This window comes from Epargyreus clarus, unplaced genomic scaffold (assembly GCF_041222505.1).
Source record: "Epargyreus clarus isolate Ecla_fem2 unplaced genomic scaffold, WU_Ecla_fem_2.2 ptg000026l, whole genome shotgun sequence".
NCBI classification, from domain to species: domain Eukaryota; kingdom Metazoa; phylum Arthropoda; class Insecta; order Lepidoptera; family Hesperiidae; genus Epargyreus; species Epargyreus clarus.
In genome coordinates, this window is record NW_027332233.1 from 10,679,193 (window position 1) to 10,706,249 (window position 27,057).

At 35.5% G+C, this 27,057-nt stretch overlaps 2 protein-coding genes across 5 annotated transcripts in view; both read right to left on the reverse strand.

Moving 5' to 3' along the window:
* The window catches only part of LOC140753444 (voltage-gated delayed rectifier potassium channel KCNH8), a 112,423-nt gene extending 100,387 nt beyond the window's left edge, over positions 1 to 12,036 (reverse strand). For all 4 annotated transcript variants that reach the window (XM_073088043.1, XM_073088042.1, XM_073088041.1 and 1 more), the window contains exon 1: positions 11,867 to 12,036. The gene's annotated coding sequence lies outside the window, so the exon portion shown is untranslated. The remainder of the gene's footprint in view (positions 1 to 11,866) is intronic.
* Positions 12,037 to 23,176: 11,140 nt separating this feature from the next.
* On the reverse strand, positions 23,177 to 26,933 carry Nop17l (PIH1 domain-containing protein Nop17-like). Its single transcript, XM_073087503.1, has 3 exons — positions 24,837 to 26,933; positions 24,241 to 24,361; positions 23,177 to 23,699 (listed from the first exon to the last, which is right to left on the reverse strand). The coding sequence occupies exons 1-3, from the start codon at positions 26,810 to 26,812 to the stop codon at positions 23,313 to 23,315; spliced, it is 2,484 nt and encodes an 827-aa protein (XP_072943604.1). The 5' UTR covers positions 26,813 to 26,933; the 3' UTR covers positions 23,177 to 23,312.
* Between the last annotated feature and the right edge of the window lie 124 nt (positions 26,934 to 27,057).

Below are 27,057 nucleotides of genomic sequence, written 5' to 3' on the forward strand. Positions count from 1 at the left end.
TACGGTTATAAAGCTTGTAACATCCCTACGCCCATCTTTTTTTAGCTTGTAATTAAGCTAAATATATCACGCGCCCTATATATCAGGATTCCGACACACGTAAGGCCCTGGAAAATAGAAAACATAGCACAAAGCCGCAGTAATTTATGAATGGAAGGAAACTGTGAGCAAAATAAACTATGGTACATGATGGATGCACCCAGTTAACACAAATGAAAAACGTCTTTGTTTTAAATTTTAACTGTTACAAGTAACATCTGTTCAAGAACAACCGTAACGCATTATAATGGTTTCCCTACATTCCTAAAATTTATTACCATCGGAAAACGTTCGCTTTGATTTTCAGTGTGAAGCCGCACCATGAAGTTATTTCTGTTTTATATTTGTAACCTATTAAAATTAAACTCAGATATGTACTAAATTTAAGCGCCACTTCGGTATTTTTAGAATTGAGGTGAATAAACTTATTAAATTTGATTTATTCGATGAGAGAGCTACGATTACTTAAGAGTGAAATGTCACTTCATTTTAGGCTCGATGCCAGAGAATTTACAGAGATACGTTCATTTTTAAAAAAGCTTTTGCGGAAAGCTGTGAAAGTTCAAACAATGTAGTTCAGTCGCTGCAAACAATTCGAAAAATATGTAGAATGTATTCCAACACATTCGAATGTACCCGTATTCCGTGTAAAGCACGCATGATCTATTCTGTTCTATTTATATCTTACATAAAATTCTCGTGTCACAATGTTAGTTACCGTACTCCTCCGACTTTACCGATTTTTACCAAATTTTATATGCATATTCAGTAGGTCTGAGAATCGGCTACTATCTTTTTTTCACACCCCTAAGTGGTAAGGGTTATTCACCCTTAACATTTTTTTATTTATATGGCAACACAACGTTTGCCGGGTCAGCTAGTTATACTAAACAAAAAGTACCAAAACTATAACAGTTCTTACTAAATTCATTACTTTTATTAGACCTTACAACTCACGCTTACCTCATCGTGCTCGTTTTGTCGAACTAAACCAATTAGTAACTAGTTCCCAATCATGGTATTGTTTAAATTGTTGAGATACTTTCGTAGTTTCGCAATACGCCGCTATGAGATTTGCTTTATTACCGTTAGATATATACACTTATACAGTAGGTTAACTTATATAAATATATAAACTATATAAACTTTGTTGTTAAGAGGTTGCTTTTATTCATTTTGCTGCAGTTATAGAAAGCATCAATTCAGTTATATACTGACTTGTATATGTATCAGTCTTCGTATTTCAATGTTTTTTGTCTCAATTATTGGCTCAATTACTTGAAACATTATCGATTTTACAATAAAAAATATCTCACTTATAAGCATCTACTGAATTGGGTAAATGACGATTATACTTTTAAATTCATGTCATATATAAAAATGATAAGACCGATTATTTTTGTTTTTAAAAAGTAGTAGATAGTTAAAATGGATGGATAGGATACAGAATTCTTATCATTTATATATAAAAAGTTATGCGCATGCAGATTAAAGATTAAAAGTTTAGACGCTGCGATCCTACAAAGGGAAAAATCCTAACAGATTTACACGAACACATAACCCTGATACAGGTAACTTGCTAAGCATTTAAATATTTCAAAGGGTAGGAAGAATCATCAAGAATCTGTTTAATTATTCACCGTGGGTTGCCTTTTTGGAAAACCGTAAACATTAATTTCTAGATTGAAGGTCCGTCGTTCGACTCCGGCGGCACCATCATCACACCTATTTCTGCCTCATAACAAGAGTGTTAAACGCAGCTGTGTTCTATTTTGAAGGGTGTGGTAAGGGAGACATACTTTTCCGAGGCGTTCCAGCTTAGTCCTCAAGGGAGCGGTGCACCTGTGGTCGACCTTCGGTAGGAATATCTTATCATATCTGGGGTTGGTTACAGATGTCCATGGCCGGCAGTAGCCACTTACCATCAGGTGGACTGCATGCTCGTCTGCTACTCCAATATTATAAAAAAGACAAATATTTTCAAAAGTAGGTAAGGTAATATTCAACCGTGCGAAAAATAGGTGTATCTATTCATTCTAAGAGTGAAGCAAAAAGCAAGCTCAACTAGAAAGTATCAATATCTTGAAACGAATTTATCTTTTGAAAAGTAAACAGAGCTCAATTTCAAAGATAAGCTGAACGCCGCATCAAAACAAGTGAATAGACATTAATTTAAAGAAAATCTCTTGTTTTTACTTCTAGGAATTCCAAATAACATTCATTTACACTGTACAGACTACAGGCATTTCGTTTAAGATGTCAGAATTACAATCGTTATCTACCCATTACTGTTCCACTGCTGGGCACGGATGTCTTCTTAGAGTAAGGGTTTTGGTTATAGTCCACCTCGCTAGCCAAGTGCGTATTGGTAGACTAAACATATCCTTGAATACTTTTAAGAAGGTATGCAGGTTTCCTCCTATGTGAGTGATGATTAACTCTAATACGCACATAACTTTTATATGCACCCAGCATGCCTGGGTTTCGATCCTGGGTCCCTCCAATTAATCAAGTTTCAATTTATCACCAATCTAATTTTGAAGTAATTAAAATTAAGCAAACTTAGCTTTTAGTAGCAATATTAATTATCACGTACTTTCTTCGTAATTGTAAGGAAATATTCAAAGTTCAGAAGAATCCAAATATTATTAAAGTCTTAAGGCTTAACCCCTCGCCCTAAGAGGTACCTCAGCAGTGAAAATGAATAGATAATATTATCGATATTGTATTATAAAATTTATAGTCACTCGGTTACAAGGTTGGCGCGTTGCCAACGCTATAATGAAAAAACAATTCCGGTCATCTAACTCTACTAATACTTTTAGGTGCGAATTTTCTTAAAGTAGCTTGCGGCTGGAGTTGCATGGTAGAAGTCACGTAAGGAAAATGTGTTATACCCCCTCCATACTACTTATTTTCGCACTTTCTACATCTAAATGTGTGAACATACGAGTATCGAGATACAAATAACTTTTCATGGCAAGTGATAATTAAAATATAAACATAAGTTTGAAAAATTAGAGCGACTGGGATTCGAATCTCGAATTGCGTTAATTTAGGAGAGAGGAAAATGGTTATTTGGAAATAAAGTCGTTTTCCTATATCAGCTTTTATTTTTAGTTTTAGGTATAGAGAGTAGCGGATACAATGGTAAAAGAAAAAGCACTGCCATTTTCCGACAAAGAAAATCGGTGTATCTACAGAAAAAGGTTTTCATGGTCGTTCGTCTGCCGCGAATGCCAAATGAGAAGGTAAAGAGAGGCGTAAAGCTAAAAGATGACGGTAAGCTTTTATTAAAAGCTTTTTTAGCTCCAAAATTTTGTTTGTTTCAGTATAATATCTCCATGTTCTGTCATTTATAAAGTACGTTGTTATTATTATGTTATTACATTATTCTGCTAAATAAAAATGGCATCGATCCTTTTTAGCATAAATTCTATAAATGCACTGTTTTGAAAAAAATAGTTTTGGCGAACATTGATGAAACGTATGTCAATAGATACTATAACGCACTTTATTGTTTCTAGTAGGCAGAAATTGTAACTCATTCCATATTATTACAGAGCACGTCCACCTGAAGATGATCACAGACGCGTTGCATTGACGTTTCATACGTCATCAGAGATCCACACCCTTCCACCGAAACGCAGACGGATTCACGATAGAAATAGGTGTGGGCAATGGTATCTGTCCGGTTGAACGATACTGGTTCTACTATCTTTCAAAGGTTATCTATATTCACTAACGGATAATAAAAAGTGATTTCGATGAAATTCTTACTTAAAAATTGGAAACTGTAGTTTTTACATTTTTTTTACTAAATGGTGAAATATTCCGCATGGGTACCTCTATAGATATCTCTTGGCACCCATGTATTAAATATTCATAGAGGTTTCAAAAAAGTTTGCGAATAGTAATGTACTTGATCATAGTTTCATATGATCAGAGGACCATAATCATCAACCTGTTCCACTCCTATATGGGTTTAAGTATACTTTAAATGCATAGCATTAACACATTACTTTGACAACTCTATGGATAACTCAAGCGTGTTTTCCTCACGATGTTTTCTTTAACTATCAAAGCACGGTATATCAAATGTAACTGGATGTGTACGTAAGCTGAAGAGAATAAAGGCGGGTACTTAGTACGCGTAAAATATACTTCACAATGTTTAGACACGCTGTTTCCTGTGAAATCGTACTTACGAATATTAACTCGACTCGCGAGCAGACGTGTATTAGTTTACTGATTCAATTTAATCGCTAGCAGATGTTACGAACTTGATGACTGAATATACAATCGAGCAAATTCTAATTCATTATGACATGTGATACATTAAGGGTTGTGGGTTGAATGATACCTTAAATAATAAATGGAGACGCGAACTTTGCCTGTTCTACTAATTTATCCTCTCAACCCTCGGGCGTGTAAAGCGAAGAACAGTACTTCGCCAAAATATAACTTAGCACATCTGTGTCTTGAATCATGTTCTGAGAACTCTACTCTCGAAAATTAACACGCTAATTCGTCGTAATATGTATAGTTTGCGATATCCTGCTTTAATTTATTGTTATAGCCTTATCAAGGCCAAAGAAATGATAACATGAGTCTTATTTTGTGTAAATCTCGTTGGAGATAAAAATGTATCTTTTATTTTATTAAATAAGTATCGCAAAATTTGTCTTCGCTTACAGACTTGTGATTAATGGACTGTTAGAATCTGATATAATTAAGTTAAGGCTGTCTTTAAATTTCGAGTTTATGAATCACATTTGAGATGTCTCGCTCAAGCAAAGAAGTCGGATTGAAGAATTAAGATAAATGTACAATTTTCTTTAAGTTAAATCGCTCTGTAATAGTCATCTTTAGAGTATTTTTCTCGTCGAGCTTGTTTATAGTGCGTGAGTGTGTAGTATATACGCACGCGTGCATCTCGATTGCTATCGTTTCATAGTAAATTACTGTCATCCATGTCACAAGCGCGCGAGACGCACAGAAACTAAGCGGAGTACCTACGTCATGCACGCGTGTGAGTAGAACAGGCATACGGGCATATACATTTTGAAGAACCCTTTGTGGTTCGACTCCGGCGGCACCACCACCACACCTATTTCTACCTAATAACAAGAGGGTTAGGCGCTGCTGTGTTCCGTTTTGAAGGGTGTGGTAAGGGAGATATACTTTTCCGAGGCGTTTCAGCTTAGTCCTCAGGTGTAGCGGCGCATCTGTGGCCGATCTCAGATAGGAATATGGAATCCTATCCGGGGTTGATTACAGATGTCCATGGGCGGCAGCAGCCACTTACCATCAGGTGGATTGCATGCTCGTCTGCTACTGCTCTTTTATAAAAAAAAAACACATGCGTGACAAGAAAAAGGTTATTCGATTCTGTTTATTAGAATAATATTCAGTAACAGGTTATATCTGAAAGGGTATGGTATAAAAATCTGAAATGAGTTCTCCGTGACAGAGATTACACTTTTTTATAAGTTTTCTTTAGATAACTCTAACGAGGTAAGTTACTGACGATAAGGTAAATGGGGAAAGATAAACTCTATCAAACGCTACAGTAATACGAAATGCTGCTCATATTTCTTAGAAAGCAAGGATAAAAGGTCTGTAGGTTTGTGGCTTTACTGGCGAAATTATTGTAAAAAGATATATTGAGACCTCCTCAGGTAGAGTGTATCTCACACTTGGCCGGTTTTTATTACAAGACGTTTTTTGTAGAGTCTGTACTATATGTCTATATTCACGCTTAAACAATAACGTATTTACGTTAATCCGAAAATACATTAATAAACATGTTAAAAAGTGCGTCTTTTTCGTATGTTAAGCCCCTAATTTTTACTCTTTGTTTTAAAATATATTTTGGTAGCATACATGTAAGGAATCAGTACCTCAAAAACAAAAACTCGAATGCTTCAAATTTAAACCCATGTAACTACTACCATTTAGACTAATTCAACGACACCTCATATTTTATGTTAAAACCCGTCAAATCATTTGGGTTGCGTGCCGATGAATGAGATCCTTCGCAGTCAGTTAATAATGAGTAAAGTTCCTGTTCATTTAAATGGTAACTGACCCTAGTTTACCATTTAAATGAACAAGAAGGGTACTGTATATTCACGCTACTACATATTAAGAAATGTTAATGGTCTATTCTTAGACTCGGGGTTTTATGTAGAAGCATACGTTCAAATAAAAATACCTATTAATTTAAGGCGAAATAACTAAATTTAATAACATTTCAATGTGGCTTTCGTCGATTAAAAAGGACTACTGGTGATTAGCCTACTGCTGAAATTCAGATTCTCTGTGTAGGTATCCGAGATTCGAATCCCAGGCAAGCACTGTTGATTTTTCAAAGTAATTTTATATTGGACATCTATTATCTTACTTACTATTATGTATTTACTTTAACAGTGCTGGGAAATATTGTGAAGAAAGAAAGCATCAGTGAAGTATCATTTGTGTGCAAGTTTGACTAGCACTTGGCCGATCTTTATATATCATCTGAAATGTTATCCGTCTCCCAACCGCACTCCATGTCACGCATAAAATTGGAGTGTCATTTGTTGTTTCTACACAAATATCAGCGTCAGTGGCTATTTGTTTATTTATACGATACTCTAGCTGTACCTGGATGACCGAGTTTCGCTCGGAATAACAAATTTCCAGAGAGATTATTATTTGGATGGATGTCGGGTGTCAATGTCAACTGACATGCTTGCAAATTCTTTTTATTACACCTAATTTACTGACCGTAAACCGATAAAAGTTGTCCTAGACACATTTTTTTATAGTATTATAGGAGTAGCAAATGATCATGAAATCGACCTGATGGTAAGTAGCTACTACCTCCCATGGACATCTATAATCGACCCAAGATAGGACTCGATATTCCTACCTCAGGTCGGCCACAGTTGCGCCTTACCCCGGACTAAGGTGGAACGCCTGGGAAACGTACGTCTCCCTTACCACACAATACACACACACCACATAATGTTTCTTTGCTGGGAAGGGCGCGTTGATAGCTTTACACAAAAATGTGATTGCACGGAAAAAAAGCAACTATGTAATTAACAACTTAAGTATAAAATACACAAAAGTTAATCTAATTTTAGTGTTAAAAAATGTGAGAATTTTCCAAATCAGCGTTTATCCGTTATTAAGCAGGCTGTCATAAATCCGTTGTAAATGAAATATTACGGTCTCTAAGGCGGAATGAGCGAATATTAAAATGCCGTACCCAAATTTTACGCCTTAATAAGAAGTCATTATCAGTATACTATCGTCAGCTTATTTATATTTTTTCATAAATGAATAGATATAATTAATCTTGCTATCAAAAGTAACCGTATCTACCTGTTCATCATTGCTGATTGCAAATATGGGATTGGCTAGTGATGTCCTCGATCGTCAAAATCAAATCATCCGCGGATACGGATATGGATTTCAAACCTGAACTTTGCATGGTACGGATCTGCATAGATTACGTAATAAATAATTCGTGCGTACATACGTAATATATGTACTTACGTAATAGGTATTTTTTGTAAATGTGCTAAATACGCATATTTAAGAAACAAAACTAAATAAAACAGTGTTTAAAAGTATTTCATTGATAATTACTATTTATAATAAGAAAGTAAATTTATGAAATAATAAAAAAAACCGTTCAAGATCCATCAAAAAATGACGGATACGGATATAGATGTTTTGTCTCGGATGTTCATGGATACGGATACGGAAATCGAGGACATCACTAATATTGAGTATAGAATTAACGTACTAACGTAATTAATGATCAGAACCAAGATAATGAACGTGCGTAATCTGCTATTAGAACGAACCTACATGTGAGGATGAGATAATCTCTACGAAGGTTTCGTGAGTGCTGTCAGCAGGCACATGACAATAGCGTTACAGAATTTAATTAAACAGTACTTTGAGGCCTACACAGACTAAATGGTAGTGAGGTTGCTATGTCGTAGCATGTATCACAAAGTAGAAAGGTCAAACATGCAGTGCCTGTAAAGCATATATTATTATAAAGGCATGGACCAGTATGATTCAGCCATATTTCTACTTAGACCCTTAATACTTCAATTTTATAAAATAAGGAACAACATAAAGTCAAACTAAAGATGTAGGTATATCCGTAAAGCCCATGCGAAGACCCTGTAATAAATTTTTCCACGAGAAAAGACCTTGTAAAAAATATTTATTTCTCGTGGTCCTACTACCGTAAATATTTCTACGGATCATACAGTGTAGTGTAAATAAATATTAGCTGCCAAACATGCTGTTTTATGATTGTGGTATTTTGGTGAAAGTATTTTTGCGCCACACCACATGTGTACCGCAAACATAACAGTTAAACAAGTTGACTTGTTTAATGCGTATGTACACATCGCAAAATGCTTAGACAAAATCATCACCAACCCGTCCCACTGCTGGGCACAGGTCTTCTTTCAAAACTAGAAGGATTGGTAGACTTACTTTCTTTTATATACACATACTTTCTTAAATATCACTGAGGTGTGTTGGTTTCCTCACAACGTTTTCCATTATCGACAGAGACATTTATAATTTTAATATGCACATATTTTTTTGATAATTGCGATAGATTTTAGATATGTGAAGTTCCTCAGGATTCAAACCTCGGATCCCTCGATTTAATCACTAACTACGCTATCACAATTTTTTTTAAGAAAATATTCTAAAGTAAATATTGCTTAGGAAGGATATTTATCTACATTGATTTGAAAACATTAGTCTTCATTTACAATTTATACATTTTGCCTCTAAAATTATAAGAAGTACCGTTTCCATTAAAAACGTTTTAGTTGGTCTGATAATAAATTTGCTGTTAACCAAACTGTAGCCTAAATGGATGTTAAAATGTAAATACAATTCAGAGGTACATTATATAGAGGAAAGAAAAGAACCCGTAGTTCAATGTAAAATAAAAATTTCGATACATTGTAGGCGCTAAAAGGATAATAGGCATAACAATGGAATAGAAACAAATTTATTTTTCCGTTTTATAATAGTGTGAAGGGGTGCTGTGTATTGGTGTGAAGGGTGCGGTCTGTGTAACATAGGTATCGGAGGTTTTCCAACGTAGCAACGCATCTCTTGCCAACCTCATGTAGGAGTCTTATATTATCTAGGGGATTGACTATAGATTTTTCCTATTTAGTCCTCGGCACTAGCTGCCTGTGGCGAACCTCAGGTTTCATAGATAACATACGTCCATGAGCAAAGAGCAAAGTGGCCTCTTACAATCAGGTGGACTGCATGCTCATGTGCCACTCTTATATAATAAAAAACATCTTCTTATAAAAGTATCTTCTTGTTTTTAGAAAGTTGTACTGTGGGCTGCGGCATTGACGAGCAAAAATTGGTAATCTATGATGATGCAATGGTATGACTAACGGCACTAAACGTTTTAAGCATTAGGATTAGTCACAAGTGTGGGATTGATCAAATAAAGGATAAGCAAATACTATGAAACATTATTGACAATGAATTAAAACAACATTTTTATGTTTTAGTGTTGTTTAAATTTAACTGTAACTGTTATTGATTATGTGATGTAAAAAATAAATGAACCAGTTATCCTACGGTATATTTTTATAAGATTGAAATATTAATGCAGTCCATCTAATAATGGGTGGACACCGTCGTCCCCATCGACAATAGGTGTCCGTATATCATTAACCAACTCTATTACAGAGCAGGTGTTATACCTGAAGCCGACTATAGATTGCCACTCCTAAGGACTAAGTTTTTTTTTATAATATAGGAGTATCAGACGAGCATACAGTCCACCTGATGGTAAGTGGCTACTGCCGCCCATGGACATCTGTAATCAACCCCAGATAGGATTAGATATTCCCACTTGAGGTCGGCCGTAGATGCGCCGCTACTCCCGAGGACTAAGCTGGAACGCTTAGGAAAAGTATGTCTCCCTTATCACACAAAAGATCAGAATTTTCCGCCGTCTAGACCGTGGCCAAATGTCAATAAAGATAGGCATATTCACGATTTACCTCCACCTAGTAGGTACAAGATTAATTAAAGCATTGTACGTAACTTTAATATATCCACAAGATTACAACACAGCAGTTCTAAGAATCGCTATTTTAGGACCGAAAGAGGCGTCGTTAAAATTCTAAAGATTGAAGACATTTTTGTAAGGCTGATTCGGTTTTAACTGCTTGGTAGCTTTAAGTTTTATTAATGCAGAGTTTGAGCAAGCGTTTTATAATGACAGAAAGACGCTGAGAAATGCATTTTTAGGATCATAAAACCGACCTTCTTTAAACGTTCGGCTTCGTGGGCAAAAAATATTGAAGATGAATTAATACGAAGAGTAGTGAATATGAGAATATTTTGTCAAAGTCTGGGCGCTCCCAAATCAAACACGTTAGCAATGAAGGGATTGCACGTGTAATATGCACTCACGGTGTGTCGATGAGGCGGGATCGATCAAGCTCCGTCGCCGGGAGCCAGCGGACCCCGCTAACTACCACGACAGACCCCCGCTGCACACCTCGACAAACCTTCCACCAATTTCTACGTCAAACAGTATAACTATACAATTTTACCGCTCTTCCAATTCTATAGAAATCTACTCAACTATCAACGAATTTTCGATATCTCCAATCGCAATACCATTTGTGCGTTCGATATTTTGATATCTCCATTCCGCGAATTGAAGCTTGTACAAACGTTGTATATATCTACTTTGATTATACGAACTGTATTTAGCTGTCACAACTTTATTTATATTTGGGTAAATGTATCGATTCTAGATAGCAATAAAGATAAAGTTTATCTCTGATAACTGAAGTTTCGTAATGATCGGAGATTGGTTTGAGAGCTCAACTCCGTGAAATGATTTATTATAATTAAGGTTTTCAGAGGTTTATAATACGATATTTTAAACATCCGTACTTAATGAAATAAATATCAAAAGTTAATTCATTTTTGAGATTATGCTTATTATCACAGATCTATATCTTAATATAGGTCTGTGCTTATTATAATTATTTTACTTTAAGAGCATAAGCAGCTTTGTCAAATAACTTTAAACGATTATGAAAAGGAACAAAATTAAACATAGAATAAAATATAAATTGTTTGTTCGAATACAATTTGAATTTAGAATTGTCTTGTTCTAATTCGAGTAAAAATTCGCGCCTACGTTCTTTTATGTAATAATAATGCACTAAAATAATGATTAAATTAAAGTTTTCAGTAATAATTTTATAGATTTCTGATTAATAATTATGAGTATATAATAGTATATTTTTTATATACTTAGTATTAATTTAAAATCATATAATTTTTAACTTATAAGTTAAGAATAATAATTTCACAATAATACCAATATAATTTGTGGCCTTACAAATTATTTACTTGAAATAAAAATGTGGGTAAACACTTCTATTTACTCCTTCATTTATTTTAATTGAGATTTAAACAAAGAACTCAGTCTTTAAATTTCACCTAGTCCTTGGCCTTAAATTGAAAAAAATACCCCCATCTATCAAACTAAACGAAAGTTTAAAATTAAGATTTTAATTAATACATTAGGGTTTTTCAGTAGCTTTTAAGTACAAATATAATTTCCTCACTCACAACAACATTCTTATAAACCGTTCTTATTTTTAATTTCTAAATGAAAACATACTATACCTGTACAACAAAGTAATGTAGTATTATTAAAAAAAGTTTTCTTAACACAAAACCATTTAAATATTTCCCAAATCACACAAAAAACCAAACCACATCACAAGTTAATTACCTTAAAAATATCAAATGGCAGAACAAACTTAGCGCGAGCTCTGAACTTTAAAAAACACCAATGAGCTTCTGAGATCCATTGTGGGATTTATTTATTTACACAAAGCTATTATTCGACACGTGCTTTTGTGCGGAAATGTGCGAGACGTTCCGCGTACGGCGCTGCGTGGCGGCGCGGGGACACAGACTGCCTGCGGCCTGGGCGGGCGGCCGGGCGGGCGCAACAGATACGCCACAGGTTACCCGGGCGCCCGCGCTCCGCTTCGCCTCACGCTGCCCCACACTGTCCCATGTCGCCTGCCTCCTCATGCTTCGTGGACGATCTATATCCTCATTATAGCATCCAGCGCCAGCATCTAACACCAATAACAGCTGATAGCTTACATGACTCTCTTTTCCCCGAGGAAATCTCTGTAAACTGTAGGATAATAACGTTATTGGAAGTAATCACTACTATGCCATAACAACTTCAATATCATATTTGAGCTAATACAAATCCGTTATGGTGGTGGTAGTTGTATTGACATTCAAAAAGTGCTCTGTTAAGAACCTATTTTGAATAAAAAAAAATGATTTGATTTGCTTTATGAAAATTTAATTAACCAATGTTTTCAAAGATCGCAAATGATCCAAATTGTCAAATGATCTATGTTAGAGAAAAAGTGGATAGATTACTTTTAATAACGGACGCAAGTACCTAACACTTATCTTTGATTATCCTAAGTACATTCCACAAAATTACGAACCCTTTTAAAAGTTGTTGTAATTTGAACAGTAAAAGATAACTTGATGTTGATTTGTTTATTATTTTGCTAAATTCATGTTAGATAAATAATAGTATTAATTTTTCGGTCGACTATTTTTCATGACAATTAAAATATGGTTTTGTTATTAAGCTATTGCATAGCTTTTATCGCGGGCTTTGAGCGCGGCGACCGAATCGAGAAATTCTGTAACGAAAATAAGTAACACCTTTCAACAACTCGGTTGCCTGGAGACTTGATATCCAACTATCAAGTCTCCAGGCAACCGAGTTGTTGACTGTCAATAGAAAAATATGGATATAATTGAATAAAGTATTATTTTACATTCCTTATTATTTTATTTGATATTGGCGACGAGATGTCGAATGAACTAAAAAATACGTGTGGCACTCGGAGACTGCCGCGGTAAAGCTATTGCATAGCATTTTTTATGCTATGAAAACGCTCAGAAGGAATTCCAGAAATACAATATATTCTTCCATAATCATCAACATTTACATTAATACATCTTTATCCACTATTTTATCATATCTCCATTATATAAGACATTGCAAATATCAGCTGACATTTCATAACTCCAAGCAAGACTGAACATTCTAAAATATAAAATAGAAAAGTATTTAATAAGTGACGTAAAGTATTAACAACCAGCAATATAAATGGATCAATGCGATGTGCCTGTGACATTTGGCCGAATGTTACAGGTACATCGCATTTTTCATTAATAAATGCACTTTGTTTATTCATATTTAAAACACTTTGTACACAAATTATTTGTACCATAAATCATAATGGCGTTTTGATTTTGTGCTGTCAAGTCTGTCAGTTGTAATTGTACGTTTAAAAATAACAAACACTCTTTTACGTTATTTTATCAATCCAGAATTCAACATAGCTTATGTTGATAAAACATATTATTTTGATAATATGGTAATATAATTTTGAATTTTATAATGGGAATATAAAATATACTTCGCAATTTTAAGATTTCTGCACGGATTATAAAAAAATGTGTATTACTGCCATCTGTGTTCAAGTTGACGAATTAAGGTTATCAAATAAAATAATAAGGAATGTAAAATAATACTTTATTCAATTATATCCATATTTTTCTATTGACAGTCAACAACTCGGTTGCCTGGAGACTTGATATCCAACAGTCCTCCACCGCTATTTTCACTTACACCACCAGGGGCGCCGGCAGCATTTGGTCAAGGTGACGGCGCACCAGTATGCCATTTTCAGTTCTGACTTCATAATGGAGTCTACCTAATCTTCGGATGACGACTCCGAACTCCCATTTAACTCTTGGGTTGGTGTAACTGCGGACTTGTACCTTATCACCTTGTCCGAACTCCTGCGTTGGCGGTGCATTGTAATGTAATCTGGATAGTGGGGCGGATTTCTTAAATAAGGCCTCTCTGCCGAACATTAACTGATAAGGTGATAACTCTTTTGTATTAGGTGTACGTCTCAAGCGTGCCTTGACAGTTAACAGTTTATCAAATAAACTTCCGCTCTTGCTGATATAAAAGAACATTCAGGTATTAGCCGATTATTTTCTTTTTGTACATTCAAAAATTTAAATTTTAGCTTTGTATATATTTCTTCAAATTCGTACCTGTATTTTATTTCCTCTTCTAAATTTTCTTCTTCTGTAAGCCATTCAATTTTTTCTTGAATCGCGTAGAATTTGTTCAAATTTTCTTGTAAAGAATTCAGTCGTATATTTATTTCTTCAATGTCAATTTTTTCTATTCCCGAAATGTAATTTTCGGTTCGTTTCATTAACCCACGTAATGTGGCTCGTATTTCCTTATTGTTTTTTAGTTCATTCGACATCTCGTCGCCAATATCAAATAAAATAATAAGGAATGTAAAATAATACTTTATTCAATTATATCCATATTTTTCTATTGACAGTCAACAACTCGGTTGCCTGGAGACTTGATAGTTGGATATCAAGTCTCCAGGCAACCGAGTTGTTGAAAGGTGTTACTTATTTTCGTTACAGAATTTCTCGATTCGGTCGCCGCGCTCAAAGCCCGCGATAAAAGCTATGCAATAGCTTAAAAATATTTTGTGAAAACTTCTACGAAAATTGATAGTTTTTTTTACATTACAGCAATAAACGAGCACGCAGTCCACTTGATGGTAAGTGGTCACTGCCTTTCATGGTTCTGTAACCCCAACTTCATATAGAAAAGCGCTTCTACCTGAAGCCAATCGCAGATACGTTGCCATTCATGAGGACTGAGATGGTCACATTCTTTTCATATGAGCATATACATCATCATCGTCATCATCAACCCATTAATGTCCCACTGCTGGGCACGCGTCTCCTTCCATAATGAGAAGGATTAGGCCATAGTCTACCGCGCTGGCAAAGTGCGTATTGGTAGACTTCACATACCTTAGAGATTTTTTTTTTTAATTCTCTCAGATATGCAGGTTTCCTCACGATGTTTCCCTTCACCGTTTAGCAAGTGATAATTAATTTCTAATACGCACATAACTTTGAAAAATCAGAGGTGCGTGCCTGGGATTTGAACCTCGGACCCCTCTATCGAGAGGCCGAGTTTCTTAACCACTAGGCTATCACTGCCTGTATGAGCCTGTATGACCATCTACCCCCTACCAAAACGTAAGAACTGTTTTACACTATGAATAGGTGTGTCATTATCATAAAGATAAATAAATAAAACATTATTGCAAAACACTTTACAGTATAAAATATTGCGAGTAGGTCTCCCACACAGTTCTTAGAAGTAAGAAATAGCATTACTATGAAATATAATTGAATATAAAACGGCCATTTACATTATTTAAAGTTTAGACATGCGTCACTGTTCGCAGCTATAAGTTATTCCTGGGTAATATTTGGAACGGCCCATTTACATAATATTGTTGTTACACCACACATTTGAAGAGATATTTGACAATCAATTTGGACGTTTCAAATTCAGTTTGTTCTTTATTTACCGATATATAAACGAATATTTTTTTTATAAGAACCTTTATCCAAAAGCCCAATGCGATTTGCGCGTTCCATTTGGAAACCCATTGGAATATCAAACCAAATACCTACCTAAGTAGTTTAAACTCTTTGTATTGATTTAATTGTTTTTGTATTGTAGTTCTGCTGTGTATACTTTTTTCATAGTATGGGAGTAGCAGACGAGCATGCAGTCCACCTGATGGTAAGTGGCTACTGCCGCCCATGGACATCTGTAATCAACCCCAGATGGGATTAGATATTCCTATCTGAGGTCGGCCACAGATGCGCCGCTACCCCTGAGGACTAAGCTGGAACGCCTCGGAAAAGTATGTCTCCCTTACTACACCCTTCAAATCGGAACACAGCAGCGCTTAACACTGCTGTTGTTAGGCAGGAATAGGTGTGGCGGTGGTGCCGCCGAAGTCGAACCACAAAGGTCGAACCACCACCTTTAAAAATACAGATACTCTAGTTTGAAAGACTTTTTTCTGAAGTTATTAGCCCGTAGCAGATACTTAAGTGTCTACGCCTTAGCATACAACACAAAACTACTATTATAGGACAAAAATAGGTATGTTGGTAGCTGTCTCTATCAAAATATCACCAGTTTCATACTATTTGTGTTAGATAAAAATTCTAACCACCTATATATTCATATAGAATGGGGTAGGCTATGAAAAGCTGTAATTCATTGTTTTTTTCCCAAGACCCTAATAAAAATCTCCTACCAGACATTTGTACTACCTTTAATTAAATTAGGTAATACTAGTTACCAGCCACCATAAAATGTGTGGTAAGTACAATATAAATACAATAACTGTTTAATTAAAAAATCTATATATATTGACAGTTTTATCGCTAATGAACGATTTCAATCAGATATTCTTCATAAAAAAGTTAACGATGTAAGAAGCACAGAAATCATAAATATAGGACCGTTTGTAAATGTTGTATCTACGCTTTTTCATTAGCAAATACCAGAAATATACATAACTAGTGGTGCCCGCGGCTTCGCCCGCATTTTAAAGATATAATATGACATACATAAAACAGAAAATTCGTACCTTCATTGGAATGACAGTGGTGCCATCTGTCGAAAATTGGTCTTACCAACTCCCAAACCTTCGTGGGCTCTTGGACAACAACTTTGCAAAAGATCATCACTTGATCAAATGCATAGTTTCCGATTTTATAAAATATATATAGACAAATACTCATTTTTATATAAATAGATAGATGATCGACTAACATGGATAAGTAAAGTAATTGTAGGTAAATTATGAAAAAAACGAATTTCGATCTTCTGGGTTGAAAGATCGATTCACTGAATCGATCCATTACTGGAGTTCGAATAAAATAATCGATTTTTTGGTTCAAAAGATCGATTCTCCGATTAATCGATCTCAGATCGCCATCTGTAGTTCCCGTGGGATTTCCGGGATAAAAACTATCCTATGTCCTTTCTCGGGTCTCAGACTATCTTTGTACAAAATTCCATTCAAATCGGTTCAGTGGTTTAGCCGTGAAGAAGAGACAGACAGACAGAGTTACTTCCACATTTATAATATTAGTAAGGATTAGTAAGGAAGTAAGGATTTGCTGACGGATACATAATTTCAGTGCTTGTTTAATCCTGATAACCTTTTTTTCGCTATCCTCGAAAAAAGATCGAAGATAGAATCGATTCTTAGGGCCTCGATTTTTTTGTGAATCGATTTATTGCAATTCGATTCGAATCGATCTTTTTCGGAAAGAATTGCCACTACTAATATAATCCCAATAAGTCAATATAAATAAATATAATGTTGCGACCGACTCCGATTGCAAGAATTGATATTTTTAAACTCATAGTTATTTAGAGTATGCTAAAAGACCCACAAACGTAGGTAGGATCCATTACTGGAGACCGATTAAAAAAATCTACTTTTTTTGGTCAAAAAGATCGATTCTCTGATTAATAGATCTAAGATCGCTATCTGGGATAAAAACTATCCTATATCCATTCTAGGGTCTCAGACTATCTTTGTACAGAATTTCATTAAAATCGGTTCAGTGGTTTAGGCGTGAAGAAGAGACATACAGACAGACAGAGTTACTTTCACATTTATAATATTAGTAAGGATATCGAGTAAATAATCGACTTTTTGGTCCAAAAGATCGATTCTCCGATTAATCGATCTTAGATCGCCATCCCTAGTTCCCGTGGGATTTCCGGGATAAAAACTATCCTATGTCCGGTCTCGGGTCTCAGACTATCTTTGTACAAAATTTCATTAAAATCGGTTCAGTGGTTTAGGCGTGAAGAAAAGACAACCAGACAGACAGACAAACAGACAGAGTTACTTTCGGATTTATAATATTAGTAAGGATTATGTGCCAACGTACGTATCATGCTACGTACGATTTTCACCGGATGGCAAATAGTAATAAATACTGCCAGACATATTGCAAATACGTCGTTGAAAAAATCCGGAAACAGTGTCTGGCCAAGTTTAATGCAGATGTGCGATATCTATATTTTAAATATCTATCCATAACGTCTATAAGCATCCTTAATGCTTGTATCTCTATGGCTTACGACAAAGTACCTATTTTATATTAAAATTTTACTATGCACTGCACCAGCGTAATTTATATTGTATGCATGGATCGGTGTGTTCATAATAATATGAAGGCTTACCATAAAACCTTGATGATAACGAGTTAGCTCCACTACGCTTCAGTCTAATATATTTATCTGCGCTTATCAAGTTATTAAGATAAAAGAGAAAGAGAGGAACGAATTTTTTTGTCACAAAACCCGTTGATATATAAGTTGCAGTCGGGCATGTATGTATGTCTAGTGATTGATGGACACTGCAGCCACTGACACAAAAACGGAATAGTACATTGCTGAAGTCCACAGATGGTTCGCTGGCTCTTAAAAACAAAGTTAGAACGTGTCGTGTTAGTATACATACATAAAATATTATGTCACCCTCCATACACTTTAAACCAGATTATGGCAAGCTTGTTGCTATAAAGCAGACATTGTTAGGAACGCAGTGCCGCATTGTGAGATACTAACGTGAATATTATAGTTATTATGTACTTACCATGATAACTTTTGTATTGTTATAATTTTCAACTATGTGTCTGATTTTTATTAATTGCGATCAAATGATTTTTGTGTAATATAAGAGAAGCAGACAAGCATGCAGTTCACCTGATGGTACATCTGTAATCAACCCCAGGTATGATTAGAATTCCTACCTGAGGTCGGCCACAAATGCACCGCTACCCCTGAAGGCTACGCTAGAATGCCACGGATGTCTCCCTTACCACACAATGTCGCAGTCGATGCGAGCAGGAAGAATCAAGGTTGAAAATATTCAGTAAAATATCAAGAGGCGGCTAAAATGGGGTTCCAGGGTTGCAGGTAGCTTGAACTGCCCAATCAGCGAGCACGGAAAGCACGACAGTATGCGTGGTTTTATGCAGTCGTAGACACTTTAAGGTGTTGTGAGCGTAAATGCTCAACAGGGCAGAGACCAATCGGGGGCAGTTTTCGGATGATTCCTATGACGTTCCTTTGGAGATCCTAGAGTCCTCCACGTAGCGCTGAGGTTGTCCCCTGGGAGAGTTTCAGTAGGAAAAAATCCCATGAAACCCGTGACGCTTCCACAGCACCGGGTACATTTGGAATGTTTCCATTCGTCAAAAAAAAGGATACCAATTCGATCTGGGTTTAAAAAAACGTATGTTTACCCTTTTATTCCCGTGAAAATTGCCGAGGGTTTAGAAAACAAAGTGTACGCATTATGTTTTCGTATGAAAATTTGACAACCGCCCACTGTTCCTTTTACCTCAGCGGATTACCAACGTGCTTGTTATTTTGTAATTTGCTCTAATTTTCCTCAAGTGACAAGAAAAATCAACACCTGTGTGGATAATTAAAATCCTAGGCACGTTCCTCTGATTTTTGAACTGGTTAACAATATATGCGTATTATTAATAAGTTCTAAAGCTTCCTAAAGAAACCAAGGAAACCTACAGTAATAATCGTTCTTCAAAAAGTGATGGGGTGCGTAAAGTCCACTAATCCGCACTTGATAAGCCTGCTGTGCTACGACCTAAATCCCTCTCATTCTGGGAGGAAATCTTTGCTCAGAAATAAGTCATTGAATTGATTAATTAAGTTGGTATTCTCAAGTGTCCAAGCCTAAGTAAATCCTTATCTGGCAGACTTATATTTCATCAGACAGATTGGTCAGCTTAGAATGCTCATCCGGTGTAGAAACGGAGAGAACAATAATGTGATTTCCAGATAAAGATCTCATGGTACAGTAGGTACATTTTGCCATGGCTAAATGGGAGGAGAAAGTTGAATTCACTTTAGTAGAGAGCATCGCGCTATTATTATTGTTGGGCGCGAGTCTCTCCGTCACAACTAGGGATTACTGGGGGTAAATTGGACTACATTACTTAGATGTGGGTTGGTTGTAGTATACCTACCTAATGTTATATTTAGTAAGTTAGTTTTATTATCTTTTATTTTTTACTACAGTAGACATAACAGAAAAGTTTCCGTTAATAACTAGGTCTTGAACGATTTGTATTATGTAAAAGGTAGGTACATATAATATGACGAATATAAATAGTAGATACATTTGAGCAATACGTGACGAGATAACGTATGAATGCCGTTATCTTTAAAAACTTAATATCAATGGATAACTTAATATCTTAGGATTTAACGTAATTATTATAAGTATATCTTTTAGTAAGTAACTTCATTACCAATCGTGTTAATAAAAATGTTATAATATAAAATTCTTGAAAGCATTAAAGTTTTGAGTGAGCCTATAAGACCACGAGTGGAGTACACGCGCTAAAATTTAACAAACCATCCTTCCCTGAGCCCGCCTACTGCATATGTACCTATATCGCTCGCCGTAAAATCCTCTGCAGTATATCATAATCAGCTCAGCCGTTTCGTGTTAGAAATATTTTTTTATTATACACCTTTCAAAGAATTACTACTCATTCTAAATGCGTTTCTACATATTATTATAACTTCAAACGCCTACATAGGTACCTACATGAGTTATTACGTTCTTATTAAGGTTCCGTACCCAAAAGGCAAAAACGAAACTATTACTAAGACTTTGCTGTCTGTCCGTCTGTCACAGGGCTCTATCGCTGGAACCGTTATAGATAGACACATGAAATGAAATTGTACAGACGATGCTGGAAGCCTCCATGTGTGAGTTCGACTCATACTTGGAGAATTATTCGTATTTTTAATTAAATAGTACATTACAATACGAGGACGAAAAATTTTTTTCTGACAAGTGTGAGTTTGCAGGCCGAGCCGCAGGCGAGGACTGCAATCACACGAGTCAGAAAAACATTTTTCGTCCGCGTGTTGTATAAAATTTTATATTACGGGGTCGGAAATGGGGGTTTTGCGCACGCGAAGCGTGCGTAAAACGTCCATTTACGCACGCCGTGATATAAAAGAAATTACATAAACTCTCAGATTTACAACAAAAGGTTCGGACCAGCAAAAGTCCATCTTGCGAGCAATACGACTGGTCAGTATCGTAGCGTTGTTCTGTTATTTTCTCGATAAAAACAAAATATAAGAGAATAAAAACTTCGGTAATACGCATAATTTGGGGCACCGTCACAAAAGCAAGTAATTTGACGTAATGACTGCACAATTGACCGTAATGAGTCTGGTGAATAGGAGAGATTCATTAAGCATTCATCTTGATAAGTGGCGTAGGCTCCGCTTCGCCTGCGTATTTTTTAATCTATACAAATAAATACATTTGAAGCGTCTGTGTGTTTCCGAATATGGGTACGCCGTTTTATTTTATACCTACTTAGATTTTTTATGTTGACGACCAGATGTATCGGTACCTACATAGAGGAATGATGCATACCTTCCAGGTTCGAATCCCGATCAGCCATCTAGAGGTGAATTTATATTTCTTGTTGGGTATGTTTTAGGCTTTAATCATTTTTATTTCATTGTTCTTTACGTTTAAAAGTTATAAAAATTTAAAGTTAAAAACTCAACACGAAAAAATATTATAATTCCTATATCATCCTTGCCGCGTATTCTGATAAACTTTTTAAAGCACAATTCTTTCACAAAGATAGAGGACTATACAGACATTATCTAAGACAATTTTTTCCCCGAAAATATGAAGCATTTCTGTGTAAAAATTGAAAAACCGCGCACGGGCGGATTCGCACCGAATCGCTCGTATGAATTTAAAATTACCGTGAAAGGTCAGGCCTGCCTGGAGTCATGTCGAACTACGATTTATTGACATCAATCTTGACATTGATAGATTACAAACTTGACAGTTGCGTACCGATGGAAATGGGATCCATACTCACCATAATGGAATTAGTTTGCTCGACACGCCCGCTCAGTCAACCAACTTTGAGGATTATAGTGTTTCTGACTTGACAGAAGAATGAGAATATTCATTTAAACGGATTATTTAAATCAGCGCGAAGGAAAACATCGTGAGGAAACCTATATCTACCTACCTACGCCTGAAAGTTCTTATAAAGTAAAAAGTTAAAATTGTTACCTAATGTTAGATTTTCATCATCATCAAAATAGATATTAGTTAGAGATATGAATTATGACGATATAGACAGGTATTAATATAGACATTACTTTGAACTACCGTGACCTCATTGATAACACTTTTGTGAGGTATTTATTATTTATATAAACACTAGGTTTATTTATCCAATCCAAATCAACCTAGATTTACAGTTTTGTCTTGTTTTGTAGTCTTACCTAATAAGCAACGTTTTATTCCATAACAGAGCATTTGCTCACGAAGGTATACTAATACAAATATTAGTACAAAGTTATCCGAATAAGGATGCTGGGGCAAGGGAAATAAAAAAATGATATTGGAAGTGATTCATCTATTAAACTAATATTCAAACATCACAATATTCGTAAATTATAAATAAAACAATATCCTTCATCATTTTCTCATTCTCACTAAAATTAAATGCAAGGTTCATGACAATAGCCAATAAATTTAATAATGGTGTAATCGTGATTTAGAAAACGTAAACTGAATAACGTTTATATTAACAGGGGACTGATAAGAGTTGACGATAAAGTATGTAAAAATAACACACATTGATCAACTATGTCAGTTATTCAGTCTACGACAATTATTCGATATTATGCAATATATAAAAATGTTGGAACATACTACCATATTGTGTATATCGGTGCATAAAATACATATAACTATTCAGGGATTGGTTAAAAGAACACCAACACCCTACTCTACAAGTGACAATAATCTAATTTGTACCATCCAAATGCATTTATTTAAAAAATATTGTCTATAATGAGCAGATAGTTTAAATTTAAATATGAATTCGAAGTAAGCTAACTAAACATTTTATTAATTTTAGAGAAACATGCTAGATTTTATTCGACACTATTGACATTCATTTGAACACACTGAGTCGCACAGCAAGAAAAATCATATAAACATAATACACAACACAATATTAAAACACTGAAGGAAAATAAAACCAGTTAAACTATCTAGTTACACAAACAACAAAAACATATTTAGTCGCCAAACAACTAGGCTACACTAGATGTTGCTACAAATTAATAACATAATATTCGAAAATGGCAAATCTCACATGTCTAGATCAAATATGAGATCATTTTTAAAAGCTACCTCTAAGTATAAACCCTTGTTTAACTTCTCAGGGTTGTAAAGATCGGTGTTATGTTTAATACTATCACAGGTAATCGGTTCAACTTTTTTACTCTTTTTCATTGGCTTCGAGGCAATAGGTATATTTTGTGAGTTTCCTCTTGTATTTCCATTGTTATCTACTGTCTCTTGACTTTCACTACCACTATCATATCTTCCATTCGCGTTTTCATCTGTGTAATCAGTTGAATTGTAAGATGATGCATCGGAGGGTATATTTTTGCAATCGTTTTCCGCATCAGAAGTGTCTGCGAGTCCGCTGTCACGTCTCTGCTTCAATACAGATTTCAACCTTGGCTTAGATGTCTGAAAAAGTAAAATTTACGCAGTTGACAAACTAATCACAAGTCACACATGACTTAATTTATTGTAAGAAATAGCTGAGGTCAGTATTATTGAAAAATGTCATAAGATTATTGAATAACCTTATCCAGTGATATCTTATCTGTTGAAGATAAGCTATCAGTGGAACTTTGTTATAGAATTTCTAATCTGGACCTTGAAACACATGAATATTCTTCTAATAGGGATCTCTTTATTGGTATATTGGTAACACATCATTGCTAAGACGCATTGTTGTTAAAAAAAAATTATAAGTTATATGAGCAAATGACCATTCTGACCTGATACATAATTACGGTTGCCCATGTATGTACCTAATTACATATGGAACATAGGTTCACATAATAGCGAATATACAAAGACCCAGACCCAGAGCAGATATCTAAATTCATAATCCAGATATGTGTCTGGCCGGGGATCGTATCCGGAACCGTCTAGGTAAGGTATGGTGACTGCTGCAGCATGTGGGTCGTCCTAGATTCTATTATATCAAAAAAAATAATACCTTATCCTGGGACATGTTATCATCTTCAGCTTCGCTTTCACTTTTACGTCTCTCTTGGTTACGTTTTTTACTTTTCTTTCGTTGGTTTTTCTTTTTCTGACCTTCAATTGACGAATTGTATCTGAAATTTAAGCAAATATATTATTATTGTATAATTTGATATGTGAGCTGTTCAAAAAGTACTGGATCACTTTGATTTAATTTTTTGAATTATAAAGTTGATTATAAATCTAAAACACAAGGGCTGGAGCTACAGGCAAGATTAAACAGAAAGGGGGAACCAACATAAGCTAAGTTTTCTTATTTTATTTTAGTTATTTTAAATATAAGTAGAAAAGGTAAGAGAGGTCCAGTTTGAGCAGCTTTTTCACTTGTTGGTCAGAAAATATAATATTGATATTGATCAAAATGTTAACAACAATATTGACAAAGGTGAGCACAACATAATATGAAATCATAATTATTGTGGATTGTGCCAGATATTATTCAAGAATGTGTAACAAATATTACACAATAATATCTGTTGTGTGATCAGCTGATACATATGGTAGGATAAAAATACTGATAACAAATGTTATTAGTATAACTATCCTTACCTGTAAAATTGTCTCGCAATAACATCGTTAAATCTAACAGTCTTTTTCAAGCTGGACTCTTCCGGAATGCAGTCTGAGCTAATGTAATCCATAGATGATGCTACATCACCAACGCTGGATTCAGAAAAACTGCGCATCATTGTCAACGGTTTCCGGAGAATACTCTTAGCTCCATTATCAGTACTATTTTCTGTCCAAACTATATCAGGTTCTTCAGAAAATTCATCATCATACTTATTGGAGTTTGAAGAAACAACAATGTTTGTTTCGGTCCCCAAATTAGTGACCTCAACTATAGGCGAGGTTTCAACTGTAGCTTGGTTGTCTTTGTAGTCTTCTTTCAGAGATTTCACATCTTGAGGTATTTCAAAAGACTCTTCTTTCATGTCAGTTTCAGCAAGACCAATCTGGAAAGACTGCGGTAGTTCACCAGCTACTTCCAATTGCAATATGACATTGTTATCCCAAGCCTCTCCTGAAGTGCTTGAAAAACTAATGTTGTCGTTAAACACAAGAAGTGCTGCATAGTGAACTGGTACAAATCCTGAGCCAAGTGATGTGAACTTTATGTAAACTTTGTTACCGTCATTTTTAACTTTGACAGAATCAGGTTCTGTGTTCTTGACATGGAAGGTAAACGCCACAATATCATCCAACACATTGTGTGTATATGTGGGTAGTGTATAACCAATTGAGGGGAGTAGAAACTCTTCACTTGGCGCTTTACTCTGCAAGTCAGGTGATGGTGGAACAACTTCAGAAGAAGACAGCTCGACAATATTCTCTCCTGGCTCTTCGTCACTTTGAGAACCTGAGTTCTCTTCGCTTTCAACACCACTGTCTAATCTCAAGGTGTTGATGCTTTCATTAGCAAAGTTTTTCTTTACTACAGGTAGAGTTACGATCAAGGTATGTTTAGTCTTATCGAACTTAGCATTACCACTCTCTTCATCTACTGAGTATGGGAGAGTGATGTTGAGTTTGTATTTAGCTGGTTTCTCAGACACTAAGTCGAGAGACTTTTCCCGTACGTCCAAAACGCAGTCTTGTGTTGACGATAACAGTGGCAAATTGATTTCAACAATAATAGTGCTGGGAATTGCAGTGTACTGTTTACTGTCTTTGTGGTATGTGTAGTCTTGCATGTCAACAGCCTTTTGCTGCTTGATGACATACTTGGGAACTGTGTAACCGTTAACATTGGAATGTGTGAATTGTTTACTTTTCGTCTTGCATTTCTGTTGGGATTTAGGTTCTGATTGTTTTTGTTGGTTAGTATCTTCAGTTTTCTGATTGTAAATGTGTTGGGGATAGAGCTTCTCCATCACGTCTGGAGAGTCCTCTGCTTCCTTATCATTGGGTTTGAAGTTCGGGTCTACTTTTCGAATCACAGCAGGTACGGCCATGCCCTTATACTCTGCCTTAGGAAACCGACAGTTGTTACTGTCCAATTCAATATTGTATGTCTTTTTTAAACCATCAAACGCAGTTTTGTTTACCATCTCCCGAAACTGTTGGTTAGCCTGTGTCATCCTAAGCGTGTCCGGGTGAAACACAACGTCGTACACCACAGAACGTTCTTTTTTACTATCGTAATCCTCCCTCGGCGGGATTATTGAATAAGGTAACTGCCAGTTCATACCTCTCTGACCGTTTACCTCTTGAACGCTGCAAGACGGCTTGCCGACGTTTTCGTTACTGCAGATGTTTATAAATGCTTTCCTGTCGCCCGCGACGCTTGTTTTAATAACATAACATCCCTTTGGATTGATGAAAGTTATATCATAGCCACGTTCCTTCTCTAGTTGGGTCATTTCTTTTTGATATATCGCTTGATTCGCCGGGTCACGTACTTCCTTGCAGTAGTCGCTAAGCATTTCTCGAAACTTCTTGTTTTTCATCGCGTCTTTTATAGCTTCGAGATCGGATCTTGTAAGTTGTGAGTCTTCATCTCGAGGTTTTACTCCTGTTGCCATTTTGTCTAATGCTCGGTACTTGGTATTTTTCCGATATAAAAATAAACACCGATATTACGCATAAATACGACAATTTTCAGCTGACGAGTGGCGGTCACAGATCAATTACAGGTTATTTTGTTCTACGCGTGAAATACGAACACAAATACAGATTAAATATATATCAATCTCATAGAAATAATTCTTAGTTTATTATTTATTTTATTTTATTTGTAAAACACTTGAAATATACTAATGTAAACTAG

Bases quoted from the DNA above. Each gene is read 5' to 3' on its own strand.
- Nop17l (XM_073087503.1), bottom strand. From the start codon at position 26,812: ATGGCAACAGGAGTAAAACCTCGAGATGAAGACTCACAACTTACAAGA. The intron at 24,362-24,836 runs GTAAGGATAGTT...CTTAAATTTCAG, and splicing joins ATTGCGAGACAATTTTACAG to ATACAATTCGTCAATTGAAG. The intron at 23,700-24,240 runs GTATTATTTTTT...TTACTTTTTCAG, and splicing joins ATAACATGTCCCAGGATAAG to ACATCTAAGCCAAGGTTGAA.